The sequence below is a fragment of the Conger conger genome, chromosome 4 (genome assembly GCF_963514075.1).
Source record: "Conger conger chromosome 4, fConCon1.1, whole genome shotgun sequence".
NCBI classification, from domain to species: domain Eukaryota; kingdom Metazoa; phylum Chordata; class Actinopteri; order Anguilliformes; family Congridae; genus Conger; species Conger conger.
In genome coordinates this window covers 18,703,847-18,720,746 of record NC_083763.1, presented here as the reverse complement: position 1 = coordinate 18,720,746, position 16,900 = coordinate 18,703,847, and the positions used below count along the sequence as shown (strand labels likewise).

Genomic DNA, 16,900 nt, shown 5'->3' with positions numbered 1-16,900 from the left:
GGTGGAAACAACAACAGGAATGCATTCCAGGAACTACTGAGGAACCCAATAGTTCCAGTATGGATGGCTCCTGAACTGTTTTGTGCAATGGGAAATGGCCAATTGTGTGGTCATTCAGTGTTCATCTTCAAATACAGGCAAGCTCTTCTCCCCCCAGGGCTTCTGTATCCAGGTTCCTACAAAGTTACTTTCTGATGGTAGTGTCATACTAGAGAGCCCTTCTTCTTTTTTTAAAATAATTGTTTTCGGATTTTTTTCCTTTTTTCTCCCAATTTGGTAGCCAATTGTACCCCATCTAATTCAATTAGAGCTAGTATTATATACACCGCCCACATCCCGTCCCTTGGCGGCCCTACGAGAGCGGCACGCCATCTTCAAGCCGTCTCGCCACATGCTGGTAACTGTGATTCCAAGGCGCCCGAAGCGCCCGAGGTGCTTTTTGTGCAGTGATCTACTAACCCTCACTACTAAGTCCCTCCCCCTGGAGCAGCGAGCCAATTGTGCTGCTCCACGTGAGCCGGCCAAACTTGGCTTTTGGCAGGACCCGGTGTGCAACTGCAGCGAACTGCAAACGCAAGTCCACTGCATCTTAGCCTGCTGCGCCACCGCGGCCCCTTACTAGAGAGCCCTTCTAAAGACATCACTCTCCTGGGCATCCATTCAGCACAGCTCCACAGGGGGGGTCTGACAGGTCATACTAAGATGTTGCCAGCGAAGAAAACATTTTTCCCACTTACTTTGCCTCCTAACCTGAAGTTGATACGTATTCAAGCTTCTCATTTTACGGCTTGTTGTTTGTTTGTATCCCTGCTAAATGTAGGTGTACTCTGGGATAGCAGACAGTTCTGGTGTTCTGGCTGAAACTAACAGCTAGGTGTGACTGGCATATGACAGAAGTGAAGATCCCACTGGATCTCCTCTGTACCTTCCAGCATGGCATGCAGAGTGATGAGTGGCCAGTGAAAAGGCGGATGGTGAGCTCCCTATTGATTCTGTCTCTAATTATCTTCAATTATAGCCACGTGCAGGAAATGCATGTTTTGGTACAGGAGGTAGAGAGAGCTGCCTTGTCTGAGGCGGATGTAGGCTGGGCGGATAGCTGTCTAGTACCGGCACCTGAACACAAACACAGATCCACTGTCAGCAGCAGTAGAGATTCTCCACCATTAGACACACAAATACACAAATCAATCTGTATTGATTTGTAATACAATTCTTTTGCACACTGAATGGTTTTGACAAAGTGCAATATTAGACAAACCAAACCTGAGTGAACACAAAATACATTTTTAAAAATGCTTTTATTGATTTAATTATGAAAGCCATCAAAAATCCATATCATCCTTGTGAAACTGTTTTTGGTTAATTGCAACCAAACATTTCCTATAATTGGATATCAGTCTTTACATTGCTGTGGAGGAATTTTAACCCACTCTTTTGCTTTATTAAAGACAGGTTTTTGAGCATGAACTGCTCTTTTCAGGTTCAGAGTCATGACACTAACATTAGTTGAGGCTAGAGAGGCCTGCAGATCTTTGAATCTCCTTCTGGGATCATTTGTGACATTGGTGAGTTGTCACTGCATCCTAGGAGGAATTTTGGCAGACTGGCCACTCCTGGGAAGATTCACCACTGTTCCAAGTGTTCTCCATTTGGAGGTAATGGCTCTTACTGTGCTTTGTTGAAGTCCCAGAGCTTTAGAAATGGCTTTGTAACACTGACTGATTTATTTCAACAACTTCTGCAGTTTCCTTTGACCCAAACCTATTTGTATGAATTACATCAGTTATACAAAGAAAAGTTGGCTAAAATACCCCCACAGTGATGTGAAACACTAATATGAAATTATAGGAAGTGTTCAATTGCAGTTAATGCTGCAAACCAGTGGGGAAACCAGTTTTTAAGATCAGGTGTTTGATAACTTGAATTCTGTTTTGTATTTACATAGGTTCCCTTTTTTAATATGTAATTTTGTCCAAAGATCTGAAATAATTCTGTGTGAAAAATACTAAATAATAGAGGAAATCAGGAAGGGGGCAAATAGTTTTTGACGGCACCATAGCTCTTTTATCCAATAATTTGTCAGATCCTGGCAGCTTCGGGAAATGAAATGAACTCCTGCAGGACAAGGAAACATCGTTGATAAAAATAATGATCAGATGCAGGCAGCATTTACAGTCTATGTGTTTAGAGTTTACCTAGAGCTTTCAGTTCCCTCAGTAAACAGCGAGAGATAAATGAGACTTCCTACCTGCGCTGGCACAACACTCACGCTGTTATTTTGTTGAAAATCCAAAGCTCTCTCGCCTCTTTTTGTAGACTACATGCCTCTCATGATCTTGATATCAAATTGAGAGGATCCAGTCTTGGCAGAGATTGAATCAAAATCTTGGCTTACTCTCCCACTAATGAATAACTACATGTACCACAAGAGTTCCTGGCTGATATCCCGAGGGAACTTCAAATCTACACTTGCTTTATAATTTGTGTCTGGTGGGTGGGTAGTATTTTTATTTAATTTGCCCCTGTAGTTTGTCTGGTTATCTGAATTCTTCCACTTCCCCATGAAGTGAAAACAATAACCTCACCACGTTTTTTGTAATATGTGCCCTTTATGATCTATTAACCACATCCAGTCTTACTAGCATGAGTAAGAGGAACGTACTCTCCACATTACAGTATGCAGATTAAGACTTTAGTATTTCATGATTCAGTTTAAAGCATTTGCAAAATGCAACTTTTATTTTTCAGCTTTGTGAAGCATTTATGAAAAACATCACAATACTTTCTATCTGAATATATATATTTTTTCTTTTTAATTTGCACAATGCCTTTTAAACCGATAACAATTGATTTCATTATTACTCTAGTACTCTAATACATTGCTATATGTATTATTTATATTTACGACCATTCACGTTAATTCTGAACATTATTTACTCACTCATGTATGAACACGTCACACATAATTCGTCATTTATTTTTCTATTCAGAACTTTTGCCTCTGGGTTTTTATTTGAAAATCTCATTTGCTTTTTCAGGCCATATCGAAATTGAACATGTCATTTGATGTACTGTGGATGTCCGCAGTGGATTCACTGCCCCTGGGCTGCTCTAAAATTACAGACACCTTGTCAGCCATTAAAAAAATAATTTAAGAATGTAATCACTCTGGACCAGTCAGAAGAAACGTGTGCGTTATTACGATTACCTGACGTAATGACAGCCAATCAAAACAAAACCTGCAAACCATTAGAGGCTGAACAGGAGAGTGCATTATGTGTCTCTGCACCGTGCCTGTGTGAGCCCTGTGAATCCCGGCCCTTCCGTGAGGGGGATAAAAACACTCTGAGCTATTATTTCCCCCGCACAAAGAGCAACCTGCTGCCAAGAGCTGTCCTGTGCATGGTGACTGGGCTTAACCCTTCCTCCTGCAGAGAGGGAGTCCACAAACCGTGGGTTATTATGCTAGGGCCATCAGTAGCTATGACAGATATCGGTGTAGGGTGAGCGTCAGTGTGCCAAGGCAATTATTTTAAACGTAAGGAGAAAAAAAAGAGATCTCAGTACTTTTGGCATACCATACTTTCCAACCTCTGTCATATTAACCAAATTGGAGACAGTTCAGGCCCAGAAGAAGGCTGAATTGAAAAAGAATGATGTCAGGCCTAACACAGGGGAAAATAATGTGATCTGGAGAACTCACCCCCACTCAAAATGCCATTTCCACTTCACGTCACCACGGGAACAGAAGGCTGGTCTGGTGAAGCATACCATTCTTTATCCAGATCCCATCTGCCCAAGCAGACCGCCTGCTGGTCTGGATAACACACCTATAGCACCTATCCAAGAAACCCAAACCCAACTGACAGGACCTATGACTTCACTCAGCACCCAGTCCATCACACAAAACCTCAAAAATCCTAGTTATCACAGCCCAAGCCCTGTCCATGCCAGGGACATCTAATGATTAAAGAGATTGTTTACATGGAATATTCTGGCACACTCATTGTACGGTTGCGGTATGTGATTTTTTTACCCTCAATTTCTTTATCCATTTGAAGAGGTTGTCAAAATACCTACAAACAAGAAATCTGTAGGGAGGATTTGGGCATGGACCACAGTAACATGGGTTAACTATTTTCCTCCAGAAATAAAAGAGAAATAAGCTGCTTGATTATGCAGGACTCAAGGCTGTTTATGGTCTCATCAGCAGAACCACATCCTCACTCTGATTCCTGAGGCCCCTGGCAAAGCACAGCATTCCTAGATCTCTGATTGATTGCGCTCTCCAACTTGGGCAGCGTTTGTATACTGGGAAGCATGGTGCCAACAAGACCATGTAAAGTCAGCAAGATAGAAACACATAGAAACATCCGGAAGCATCGCAAATAAGGAGACGACCTGCTCACGATATTGTGATATAACATTTATTAATGTTGTATGTTAGTTTCACTTCCTCGTTTGGATATTATGTACAATGGCGTGAGGGAATTTGGGGGATGACCAGATGAGTGAAAAACAGAGGCTGGCGAGACGGTGCTTGGGTGTTTCGGGGGTGTGGTCCAGCGCTCGAGGTAGGGCAAGGACATCATGTGATCACAGTGGGGCCAGTGCGACCGGTCTTCTCCTGGAGCTGCGAGATCTTCAGAGCGATGGTCACCAGAGGAGCTAGCATGACCTGCGTCAATCACAACACAAGCACGAAAAACCTCAGCTTCTCCTAATTTCAGCTGATACAAGAACTAACTCTGAATTATGAAGTCTGTTTTAGTCACAGATGTTTCCCTCACAGAGCACAGCTTGTTAAAACAACCTGGCTGTTGAAGAACACTTTCAGACTGTCCAAGGCCAAATGTTCACTGAGAACTGAGAAGCGCTGTCGGACATAAATCTCTAAACAAACACTGGATTTACATGCTGTGTCTCACACCAAACTGCAACACTGAACCAGTGATCTCTTTAGGCAACATAATGCAGCCGGGCCCCGTCTAAACCCACAAAAATCTTTGACTCACAGAGACCTGTGAACAGTATGAAAGATCACCCGCAGTTTGTTTACTGTGTCCCTGGCAGAGCGAATCGCAGTGTAAACAGAACTCAGGCTTCACCTGTGGGTCCTGGTATATTTTCTGGGGGTCCTTCTCATAGCTGTCTATGTAGAGCCTGATCGTTGCTCCAGCACTGCCTGTCCCACTGAGGCGGAAAATGATGCGAGACCCATCTGTGAAAATGATCCTCAGGCCCTGCACAACAAAGACATAGGAGGTGTATGAAAAGCCACGCCAGCTGAAAACTGCATCTGAGCCCAGCTCTGTCTTTGGAAGATTTACACTCTACTTACATCTTCAGCCTGGCAATTCCTGGGAGGAGGAAGATGTAGTAAAATCCTGTCGCACCACCACTGTCCTGCACTACACTGTACATTTTAGCAGCAGAGATTACCAGCTCTCACCTGGTTCTTCGAAACGCTCCCATCCACTGGGTCGCTGTATTCAAAGTTGTCAGCTTTGTCCACCTGGTAGGTCTTGTCCCCAGCTGAAAACTTCTGCCCGGTGAAAGCCTTGTCAAACATCACCGCCTCTAGCTCCTTTATCATCTTGTTAGCAGCATCAGACTCCACCTCCTCGTAGTCATACCTTTTAGAGGCACAAAGAAATGCCACATAGTGAGGTCAGATCATCAGCAACAACACGCATCTTCCCTCTCACACTATTTAAGAGAACAGCAAGTTTGCAAAATCCCACAGAAGTGCCTTACAATATCATCTCTCAATTTCCTCACACCCTCCACCAGAGGGCAGAAAAATGTCACAGCTTACCTAGTGAAGAAGTTCCTGCCAAATTTCTGCCAGTGGTCTTTCATGATGTCTTCCACACTCTGCTTCCTGTGTGCAAGGATCGACAGCCAGGCCAGCACTGCCCAAAGGCCGTCCTTCTCACGGATGTGATCGGAACCTGGCAGAGAAGGGTGTGAGGCAGATGAGGATTAGCTACATACATTACAACATTTCCGCAGGTGGAGGTCCCAGCAGTTTCCCTATATCAGACATTCCCTGAGACTGAGGTTCCACACAGGCCTGATATCTCTGCCCTACTGACCGATGCTTTACAATAATTATTATGACCATCACATCAAACACTGCTGATCTAGGAGGATATAAATACTCTCACATCTGTGCAACAGAGAAATACTTGTCCTGGCACAGGTTCATGTCAATACTGTTTTAAAATTGGTTGCTATGTTAACAGAACAATGCTGCCACCTCCTGATTTAGCTGTGGAGTGAGTAGTGGGAGGAGCTCTATTGAGCGGCTGTGCTGACAGGATCCTGACACTTACCAGTGCCAAAGCTCTCCTCTCCACACAGGGAAAGCTTGCCCGCATCCATCAAGTTCCCAAAGAACTTCCACCCAGTTGGTGTCTCATACAGCTGGATCTTAGTGGATTTAGCCACACTGTAGGAAACAAAGAAAACTATTTGTCATTCTAGCAAGATAAAAGACAATATATGGTTGAATAGAATTTACCCTTTTTTTAGGTACAAGGTTTTAGGTATGTTATCTATGTTTTAGCACCCGTCCTGGTGAAGAATGAACAAAAAGGCCTATTCACTTCACTATTTATTAAGCATTACTATCACCTATTTGGAAACAATTATTCACTTTCAGTAATAGTGACACTGAGCTTGTCCTAGTCTATCACCCGTCTTCACACCGGAATCATAAACGACCAAGCAGGATCACATTTAACTGCACAGTTTAGATTTTTCTGGGTAAGTTACAGTTGCAGAGTTGACCCCAGCAGCAATGCAAAGCAGAGAGATCCAAGCATAACTGGAGTGTCCACAGTGGCATGTGACACATATGGCACAACACAGTTGTTGCAGCTACATCGCGCTGCTTCTACTCATAGGCCTTGTTGTCTTGAAGATAAAAGTAATAAAGACAATAGTATCCTGTGTATTGTTTCAGTTAATTTGTTATGTGCTGGTGAAGTTAATTATTATTTTATCATTTCTCAATTGCGTAATTCTGTATGACCCAAACTTCTGTGAGGACAGAGCCTGCTCATTTGTTTTCATATGTGAAAGGTCATGAAAATCCTCATTTAGACCCTGTCAGTCTCTACGCTCTCTTGCCATGTTGTAAGCAGACACAGAGTCGGGTTTCACACAGCGCTGAAACGCGACGCCAATACAAACAAAAAGCAGCTGGAACAACACACCACCTGAAAATACGGGAAACGGTTACATCAATACTAAAACAACCAGGACGACTTTCTCCATCCAAGCCTGAGCCGTGACAGTCCGGCCCTGGAGTCCTGGAAGCTGAGCTCTTACCTGTCCAGAGCTCCGCTAGTGGGCATGCTACGGGCGAAGCCTTTCACGCCCGTCTGCTGGAAGTACGGGATGCTGAAGATGTTGGCTGCGATGACGGCGACAGAGTCTGAGGGGTTGACGAAGAACCCGTGCTTTCCCAGGACCATGTTACGATCCTGTCAGGGGGAGACGCAACTATGTCTCTGTCTCTGAGAGCTGCCTTGTCATTCACAACCCTCCATTTCAGTTAGTCAGTATTTAAAAAGTAATGACTAATATCAAATGAAAGCTTTGATACATCCAGGATACATGTATTAGAAACAACAGTGATGTTCACAATAGAAAGCCCAGTGTCAATAGAACGCTCAAGGCTTTTAATGCCCTGTGATTGTAGCATTTTGAAAAGACAGGATACATAAGAAACCAGGCCCAGCGATTAATGACACACTTACACCGTCACCATCAAAGGCAGCTCCGAAGTCATACTCTCCACCCTTCATGGCCTCCACCAGGTCAGCAGCGTAGGTCAGGTTAGGGTCAGGGTGGTGACCCCCAAAGTCCTCCAGGGGGACACAGTTAACGGCTGCGTTGGCAGGAGCTCCTAACTCCTCACACACAATCTTCTTCACATAGGGCCCCACCACTGAGGGAAAAAGCCAAGGGATACGGTCAGGGTCGGTTAAATTCGGTCACATGAGGTTTACAGCAGAAAGAAGGTAACTGAGCGCATTTAAAATGGTTGACACCTCCAGACCTCCACCAAGGTAGAAACAGAACTGGTTTGGATGTGCTTTATCTAAATGATATCCTCATGTGATCTCAGAACTCATTTTAATGGACAGATTAATAGCTTGATGTCACAGACGTTATGCCTCAACACAGATGCACTATGTTTGGAGCAAATACTGTAGGATAGCTGTGAGGCCAGGAAAGTTTAAAGTTAAGCATATACCTATTCTTTCTTCATTTCTGTTGCTTATTGAAGGCCGTTTCCTTTATGTGTTTTCTAATATTACTCCAGTTTAGTGTATGTTTTCAATGCATCCAGATAGCTATTTCTCCGATGTAGGATATTTGAGAAATTTTCAGGTATAGGGAATTAGAGTATAAAGCAAGAAAATACACTTCAAGCAACTCCAAAAATGTTTGTACATCAGCATAATTCAATAGGTTGTGTATATACATTTCCTGACTATTTTTGAAAAAATTACACTGAATATGATTTTAGGTTGTAACTATTTCCAATGACAGGGTGAACTGTGAAGCCCTGTGAACTTATCACATGAAATACTGTAACAAATAATGATTATGTTATTGCGAATAAATGCTATAAAATGTATATGTACAGCCTCTAGAAAAACTACATTGCTGTACAGGCAGCTTTAGAGTTACACAATAACGTCCTCATATACCATTGTAAAGCAGGCAGGTTATCAGAAACTTCTCAAATATCCTTCATCACAAACAAAAAATGTGGGCCAGTCAAAATCATACACTAAAACTGAATTAATATAAAAAACATTGGAAGGTGAGCTTTCCCAATAACCTCAAATGTACAAACGTTTAAATAAACTCTTGGCTTTTTACATCAATGTTAACATTGCAGGTGTCTAAAAACACTGACATTGAGGTCCATCAGGTAATGTTAAAATGTGTTCCACCATAGGTGAGAGCGGGGTAAGTTGTGGCTACGTTGACATTCCTCCAGTTCATTCCTCCAATGCTACCTCAAAATGTAAATAGCTATTTTGTGTGACTTCATGTTCTGAGGTCAACTTTCTGTTTGCATGCGGTCAAAGTCACACTAGGTGAGGTGAGGACCGTTTAATAATTTTTCACCTTCAAAAGCAAAAAAATGGTACTTAACATTTTATGTCACAAAACTCTTTTAGGCATGAATAAAGTGTATTTTGATATATCTGCAGTCCTACATTAAGATGAACTTGAGATATAGCCATAATTTGCGCACATGTCAGTTTGGGGAAAGTTGTCTCAAGTCATATATTGTAGCATGCATATACCTGGACTACACAAGACAGGCTTTTAGCAGAGTCTGACTACCAAATTGATGCTTGTACCCTAGGCCAGGCAATTTATGCCTGAACTGTGAATCTGACTCTGAAGAGTTGGATTAGTCAGATATGCGGGAGACTACAACTGCCACATGCCACAGTGTTCTGCTGTTAATTTCAGAGATTCTTGATGGGGGTGAGGCTTGTATTCTGCTGTTGTTAATTGCAGAAATTGTTGATGGGGAGTGGGAGGGGGGGGAGGGGTTGTACTGCAGTTGTTCATCACACAGGTTCTTGATGGTCGCAGTGGTTCAACACTGACATTAACGGGGTACCAGCAAATGCGTTTGGGGGGCAAAGATGCACAGATTCAGCTCCACTGGACCTTTGAAGCAGCTATATTTAGTTTTGAATCTTGATAAAAGAAATATTAACAATGACTTGGTCATGCTCTTAATTGCTGAAAAATCCAAACTTACCAGTGCGACAACTTACTCACTGGCAAGTTGTAACAAGTGCACACCCTCTATTTAACTGTGTACTTAACTCTGTAATGAAACACGATATGAAGATGTAATGAATACAACATATGAGCCTGAGAAACCTCTTTTGGTATGACATTTATTCCAATGTGATGTACTGCACCCAAGAAATGTAAGAGTGAAAAGTGTGACAATATGCCCTGCTCTCGCCTACTGTACCTGCATTTAAAGAAATACATTCTCAAAAGTACAGGTGCTCTTTGTTTTTTGCTGCTCTTTTTTCAAAGGAGAGTAGACAGAATGTCCTCCTCTTGTATTTGTTTGACTTCATTCAGACAGGGGGAAGCAGAGACAGTAACATCGTGGGACAGTCATATCCAGCTTGAGAGTCAGCTGCCCTATGGGCTGAACCACACATTCACCGCAGCTGCCCTTTGTGAACAAACAGGCACTATGTACAGTCTAGAGAACAAACTGGGCTGGCTTTCACTGAACAGAGCAGAGCAGAGCAGTCAGGACTCACCTCCGTGCATGGCGTCTAAGCGAACCTTGATGTGACTGGGACCAGACAGCAGCTCCTTCAGCGCAGCAAAGTCAAAGATGTTCCTCAGCATGTTGGCGTAGGACTCTACAGAGTCCACAATCTCCACTGTAAAGCACAGAGATGGCATAACTCCCTCTCCCAATGCCCTGCAACCCTCTGAACAAAATCACACCACCCTTTAAGCTTTAACAACAAGACAATAACAATCCCACCTCTTTACCTGTGAAAGGCTTGAATTTGTTCTCCAGATCAAAGGTCTGCTTGCCAATGGTGGACAGATCCACTTTGAGGTCAGGGCAGATGGCATACTCTTCGATACTCTTGCTGATCTGGAATATTTTGTCTGTGATGGCTTCAGGGGCTGGACCTATGGTACATCACAGGGGGTAGAGTGACATAAAACCTGTAAATCATCTTCCAATATGAATCATGATCAAGCAAGGGTGAAGGACACACTGGCTAGAGTGCTTAAACCTGAGGCAGTTTGTACGGAGAACCCTCTGTGGGCTCATGGAAGACTGCCATTCTCTGCATATGGCTGAGTTATGATGTTAATGTGCCCATTCGAATGGCAAAAGCTTTGTGGGGAAATGACTGCTGTGAGCCAGATTGCACACATCATTTTCAGTAAAAGCATACTTCTCAATCCAACTTGAGAACACTGTGTCCTGTATTGCGATTACGCAAAAACACAGAAACAAGTGGATTTTCATTTAATTTACTTCACATACATTAATGGAGTTACGTTGACAAGCTACAGAAGCAAGGACTGATCTGTGTGGAAGAGTCTACAAGGAAGTAAGACCAAGCAGAAATATAATGATAGCTGAACAAAATATCAACACAGCAAAGCAAACCACTCCTCTCACACAAGCTTCTACTCCTCTTCCTGTTAAAGGGTTCAATCAAAATGTCACATGCTATAATTCCCCAGATGTCAAGTATTTCAACCAGTTGCCAAGCCTAACCAATCAGCTCAGGATGTCAACAGTAGTATCTCATGGTGTCACGGTCAAAGCAATATTTTTACAGATCAGACATAGATTCATTTAGTAAAAAAGGAGGTCTCACTCAGTTTGCTGGTCATCTAGCCAGTTACATTACCTTAAATTATATTAGAACAAAAACAGAACAATTGACCATTATGCACACTTTTCACCAATTCTCGGGTGAAAAAGTATTCTTGCTATTATTTCTTGAGTGTCTTTGGGCCCACCTCCACTGGCAATGTTGAACTTAATCCCAAAGTCTCCGTTGGGACCACCGGGGTTATGGCTGGCAGTGAGGATGATCCCCCCGATCGCTTTGATCTTCCTGATTACGCAGGACACTGCGGGGGTGGACATGATCCCATTCTGACCAATCACCAGGCGGCCTATCTGCAGAGAAACAAAGGGAGCAGGTCAGGTCCCATATCGCACCCATAACCAACACCTGACATTACCCAGGATCCAATTTTTACAAGCATAAGAATGTATGAAAATAAACACAGATTTAACACAATGCGATTTAGCTCCACTATATCAAACTGCACAGAAAATCCCCCACACATTGTGCACAAACCTATGTTTGAGATATTACCCTGCGCCAGTAAGACATGAGGAATGTCTAGACCTACATCCAGCTCATTAAATTTGATATAAAGAAAATATATGAGATGAAAGGGGAATGCCAGTCAAGATCAACACCTGTTGGACCTCAACTGGAGCAGATGAATACATATGAACCTGAGGGCGTTGGAGGACAGCTGCACCAGGATGAGCGATATTATCCAGGACCTAACTCCCAACTGGGGGAGCTGTTGACCAGATATGTGCTGCTGAGGAGGGTGTGTCCACCCTTCCACAGAATGACTATCATCCCCAGTGTGGGAAGCAATGCTACTTCGTCTCTGTGCAATGGATTCAGCAACTCATCAATCATTCATCACTCACAACATCACCGCACTCTCACAATCCCTTCTGTTTTCACTCAGATGCAACAAAACAGGAATCCTTTCAACCAGTCAATTCCATCTTCTCCATTTTATTTAAAAAGGTGCCCATACAGTGACGAAAAACAACATACTTAATAGTGAATGAACAGAACCGTGGCAGCAGCTTTGCACAAGAGCTTTATTAACTTAGCTGTAATCATTCCAGATTCTTTTTATGACAGTGTGATTATGTGCTACACCTCCATTCAATCCCCTAAAAATACACCCTGTGGTGAGACAAGCTATGCAACTCTAATTTCAGTTCAGATGCTTTAGGGTTCATGTGTTAGTCTTAGCAGTAAGAAGAGGACCAAGCTAATATGAACTAATTGTTGAGAATGAGTAGAACATGTGCTTACATTTCAGACATAACGAGTCATAACAAGGGCTTAGCCCCTAAATATTTCTGGATGCCACTAGTACAAGCACATTAGCCTATTGAAAAGTACAAATAATGCAATCATTTGGATGCATCCATAAGTTGGTGAAATTGATTTCAAATCCTGTAATAGTGAAGGTCCGGCATGCCTTCCTATAAGAACACATGAAAGTCACAGAGGTAATACTGACCCCATTTGCAGCTGCCATTTGCACAATAACTTCTATAGCAGTTTTATTGAAATAGCGGCCATCTCCTCCCACAGCCAGAGTGGAGCCCTGGCGGTCCCTGAGATCAATGGAGGAGAATATGCTCTGGACAAAATTCTGCAGGTAATCCGGCTTGGTCTCAAAAATGTGCACCTTCTTCCTCAGTCCACTCGTTCCTGGCTTCTGGTCAGGGTACGGAACGGTCTCCAGAGTCAACACCTGCAAAGGGCTGTCATCCATTGTTGTGGAAAAACCATGAAAAAGTTTGAGGTTTATTAGAATCACTGGCCAGAGGAGGAGCAATGCAGGAACGCTAATGGTCGATTCGATATTCAGGGTTCATGTGAAGTAGTTCGGAGCCCAAAAATAACTCCCTGCACCTCTCGCGAAGGCAGAGATTGTAACTGAAGACGCTTCCGTGCACTTGTCCAGGGGGATCACTGTCAGAACCATCGGCCGTAGCACGTCCAGTGGAAGAGGGGGAGCTTCTGCTCTTTACCTTCAGTCCCAGAACAATGAAGGTGAGGGGGACAGCATGGCCAGTGCCCTGTGCAGGAGTGTGTGGGACAGAGGCTGCCTCTGGGGTCCTCCCCACTCTCATGCTCCCTCCCAGGCTGCTGAAAGCCACGGATTTATAGGGGAGCTGGAATGCCTTCAGAGGCATGTTGGGCTATGGGGGCGAAGCTACTGTACAGTATGTATATCAGGGCGGAGGAGAAACTTGTCACCGTGATATGCTAATAGTTGGTATCATCCACACACGCAACGGTGTTCTCACTAGCAGAAGAGCAAGAAGAGATGTGACTGCGTTGATGAGATCTCCATTAAGCCACTTTTTCATGTTTGTATGGTTTAGGAGATGAACGTCAACTCAATCATGCTGAGAGCCATGTGGACAATTGGGAGTAAATCGAGGGAGTTTTAAAGAGGAAAAAAAAGCATTCAATCGCTAGAGAACTGGCTATAGCCTGTCCTGATAATTTGGAACATTAAAATATGAATGATTCCTCTACTTTGCAAATATACTTCATGCAAACACACATTGAAAGATAAAGAAAGTAACTATTGTGCCGTTTGTTGCCGAGGAGCAACTTAACCTCAGATTTAACAGGAGGAAAAGTGTGTGTTGAATACGACTGTGTTATTTTGGTAATTGAGCAAATTAACAGCGCATAAGCTTTGCTTTGCGTCATTGTTGTCAACGGCTGGCTCAAGAGTTGGCAGTGATGCTATGTATTCTGGCTTAAGTGTTGCTACACCACCCTCTTCCCTTTGTGAGTGCGGTGTAGAGTGACCACAGCAGAGCACAGCATGCCCTGCATTACAAATAAATAGTCCATTAGGTTCGGTCCATGGCACCGTCTTACATGACAGATGTAATTGATTATTTGGAGGGGGGCCGGGGGTTGCAGGTATCTATGTGCTGTAGGCCTTAACAGTTTGGGACTTTTCCAAGACACAATGGCTATATTTTAATGACACAAGGGCTATACTTCTGTTATGACCTCCTTGGCCACAAACGTGTTCCAACATGGTTCTACTTTCTACCAGTAACTGGAACATACACTTGCGCCGTCTAGCAAACTACTTATGTGGTAAATTTCTGTTTCCATATGCACCCACATGCATGTGTGTTGTGTAGTGCATTAAAGGAAGGTCATTTTGATCTAAGGTGGTATCAGTGGTTGTGGTTATTTTTGCAGTTTAAAGTATGCAAAAATAATGCCTGACATGAATGTTCTTTGAGAAGAGTCAATACATATAATAATTACCATTGTCAGGTGACAAATAACTTGGTACTTAGAACTGACTTCCACCACAGTAAAGGTCTATTCTATTCACAGTAAATTTCTATTCATTGTAAGGCATTCATTGCCACTGCCAGTGCCACCTTGTGGCTTTTACTGACATTTCTACACACGGCTGGGAATTGGAGTAAATCTCTTGTCCATATGATAGTTAACATTAATTTTGGTTTAATTTCCCTTTGTTCATAATAAACTGTAGAAATGATCTTTGCACTTTGGTAACATAGATGAAGAGTTATTACGAATAGTCATTCCTTTGTTAATTTGACCAGTTGTCCTCAGTTGGAAATCTTTGCACTTTTACTACTTTTACTGATGGAAAATTGCACAACAGACTTTAGCATAACTCTTCCAGCTGAGAATGTGGAAATGGTAGGCCCCCGCTGTCTGTTCAGGGCAAATTCTCCTCAGAATGACCAGGATTTATAACACAGAGGGATCCTGGAAAGATGGTTTACAATGGTTTATATATAGAATATAAATCCAACATAGACACGCATACTATTTTGAAAGATTGTCCTAAACATACACAGCGCTTTTCTTTATGTATGAATTTTACCATCCTGCTTCGCTATTGCAATGTCCTTGTGTGCATTGCAACACGACTGCGCAGTTACGCCCCTTTTTTCTCTTGTCACCGAGGCAACAGGCCATGATTGTGTCTTGGGATCAGCGTTTGGGATACTTAATCGCCTGGCCGTCCAATGAGCTGATCCAGAATCCACTCACCCACCCCAAATCCTGACTCGAACCATTTTGTGCAGCCTTGACGTAGACCCCAGGTCAGTTCCTTAAGCCAGAATATATTGTAGTCATAATTTTTATTCCAGCACTACCATCACAATGGTTACGAAACACTTTTACTTGCACATGTCGCAACAAGAGTAACAAATTTCACGCGCGGTTCCGGATTTCGTTTAAGTCGCCAAACGTGTAGGCTACCACATTCGCATGGAAATTGAAAAGTAGCTATTATAAATAACGTATGTGCTCATGACATTGTCCAGTGGAAGTAGTAGTGTAGCCTGACCTTGTGTAACCGGCTGCCAAAGGGAAAATGCCAAAGGTTTTACATGCAACCTCCATTTCACTGCAAGATCACACAGGTCATTTGACTGGTACCAATGTCTAGAAACCCAATGCCTGTCGTATTTGGGCATGGTGAAGACTACCACCCGCATACACTTTAAACCACGTTTCTCTCTCCAGTTATGGCTATAGGTAGCACCGGACTACTGTAGCTAACTTAGGCCTATTGCAAATAAACGTTTCATTCTTTTTGAATTCGATGATGATCACTATACTATCAGAAAGCTGGACATGTAGGGGAAGCCGATTATGAACACGTACCGACCAGGAAACTGTTGCACAACAAAACAGTTACCGCAAAATTTATAAATATATCATGCAAAGGAAATGCACACACAAAAACAAACGTATGCCATTACCCCATTTGCAGCCGCAATTTGGATGATCAGCTGAATAGCGTCTTTCATAAAAAATCTTCCATCTCCACCCACTACGAGAGCGCCCTCCTGTCTCTCCGCAGGATCGGTGGCTGAAATAATGCTCTGGATGAAATTTTCAGCATAGTGTGGGTTATTCTGAAACACGGTCACCCTTTTCCTGAGGCCGCTGGTTCCAGGCTTCTGGTCGGTGTAAGGCTTGGTTTTAACTGTAGTTATTTTCATTTTGCCAGAATTCACCCGTGCGTTCCGCGTATTCAGTGAAGGGATCTGCACCAACGAGCTACCTCACGTACACACTCCACGACAACTCAGTCGAACAGGGTAACGCCTACTTTAGTATTTAAAGGGACGGTACACTTTCTCAGCTCACACAAAGGCTTTTATAACCAGAATCCTCGACATAGGCTAACTATGACATTAGCAAAAGAAGATGAAAGGCTCGTATTTATATCCGTGTCTTTCATGACACAAAATGCTATTGTGCATAAGAAAAAAAATACAGGCATAAGCAATTCACAATAAACTGACAAGAAACGAGATAATTAAAAATATAGCTTTCAATACTAGGCAACATTTTATTGTCTCTTCCCTCTGTAGTTTAAAAAGAAATGCTTCCTACATATGTGTTGACAGAATAGAAAATTCAATATTTGAATTTTCAATAAACATTTTAACAAATGTTTCCTTGTAACTGTTTACATC

At 42.8% G+C, this 16,900-nt stretch overlaps 1 protein-coding gene across 2 annotated transcripts; it reads right to left on the bottom strand.

The window, feature by feature from the left end:
* Nucleotides 1-4,416: 4,416 nt before the first annotated feature.
* pgm1 (phosphoglucomutase 1) lies at nucleotides 4,417-16,515 on the bottom strand. Of its 2 annotated transcripts, none has more exons than XM_061238703.1 (11): nucleotides 16,178-16,515; nucleotides 11,575-11,737; nucleotides 10,579-10,725; nucleotides 10,338-10,463; nucleotides 7,773-7,963; nucleotides 7,342-7,496; nucleotides 6,342-6,457; nucleotides 5,822-5,957; nucleotides 5,456-5,639; nucleotides 5,112-5,246; nucleotides 4,417-4,681 (listed from the first exon to the last, which is right to left on the bottom strand). In XM_061238703.1, exons 1-11 carry the CDS (start codon nucleotides 16,418-16,420, stop codon nucleotides 4,592-4,594), a joined length of 1,686 nt encoding a protein of 561 aa, XP_061094687.1. In that variant the 5' UTR covers nucleotides 16,421-16,515; the 3' UTR covers nucleotides 4,417-4,591. The 2 variants fall into 2 exon arrangements, with proteins under 2 accessions (XP_061094687.1, XP_061094686.1); XM_061238702.1 differs by lacking the exon at nucleotides 16,178-16,515 and adding an exon at nucleotides 12,904-13,299.
* Between the last annotated feature and the right edge of the window lie 385 nt (nucleotides 16,516-16,900).

Coding starts and splice junctions, on each gene's coding strand:
- pgm1 (XM_061238702.1), bottom strand. CDS start 13,161: ATGGATGACAGCCCTTTGCAGGTGTTGACTCTGGAGACCGTTCCGTAC. Junction 6,458..7,341: donor ACTAGCGGAGCTCTGGACAG/GTAAGAGCTCAG, acceptor TGTTTCCTACAG/TGTGGCTAAATCCACTAAGA. Junction 5,958..6,341: donor AGAGGAGAGCTTTGGCACTG/GTAAGTGTCAGG, acceptor CTTCTCTGCCAG/GTTCCGATCACATCCGTGAG.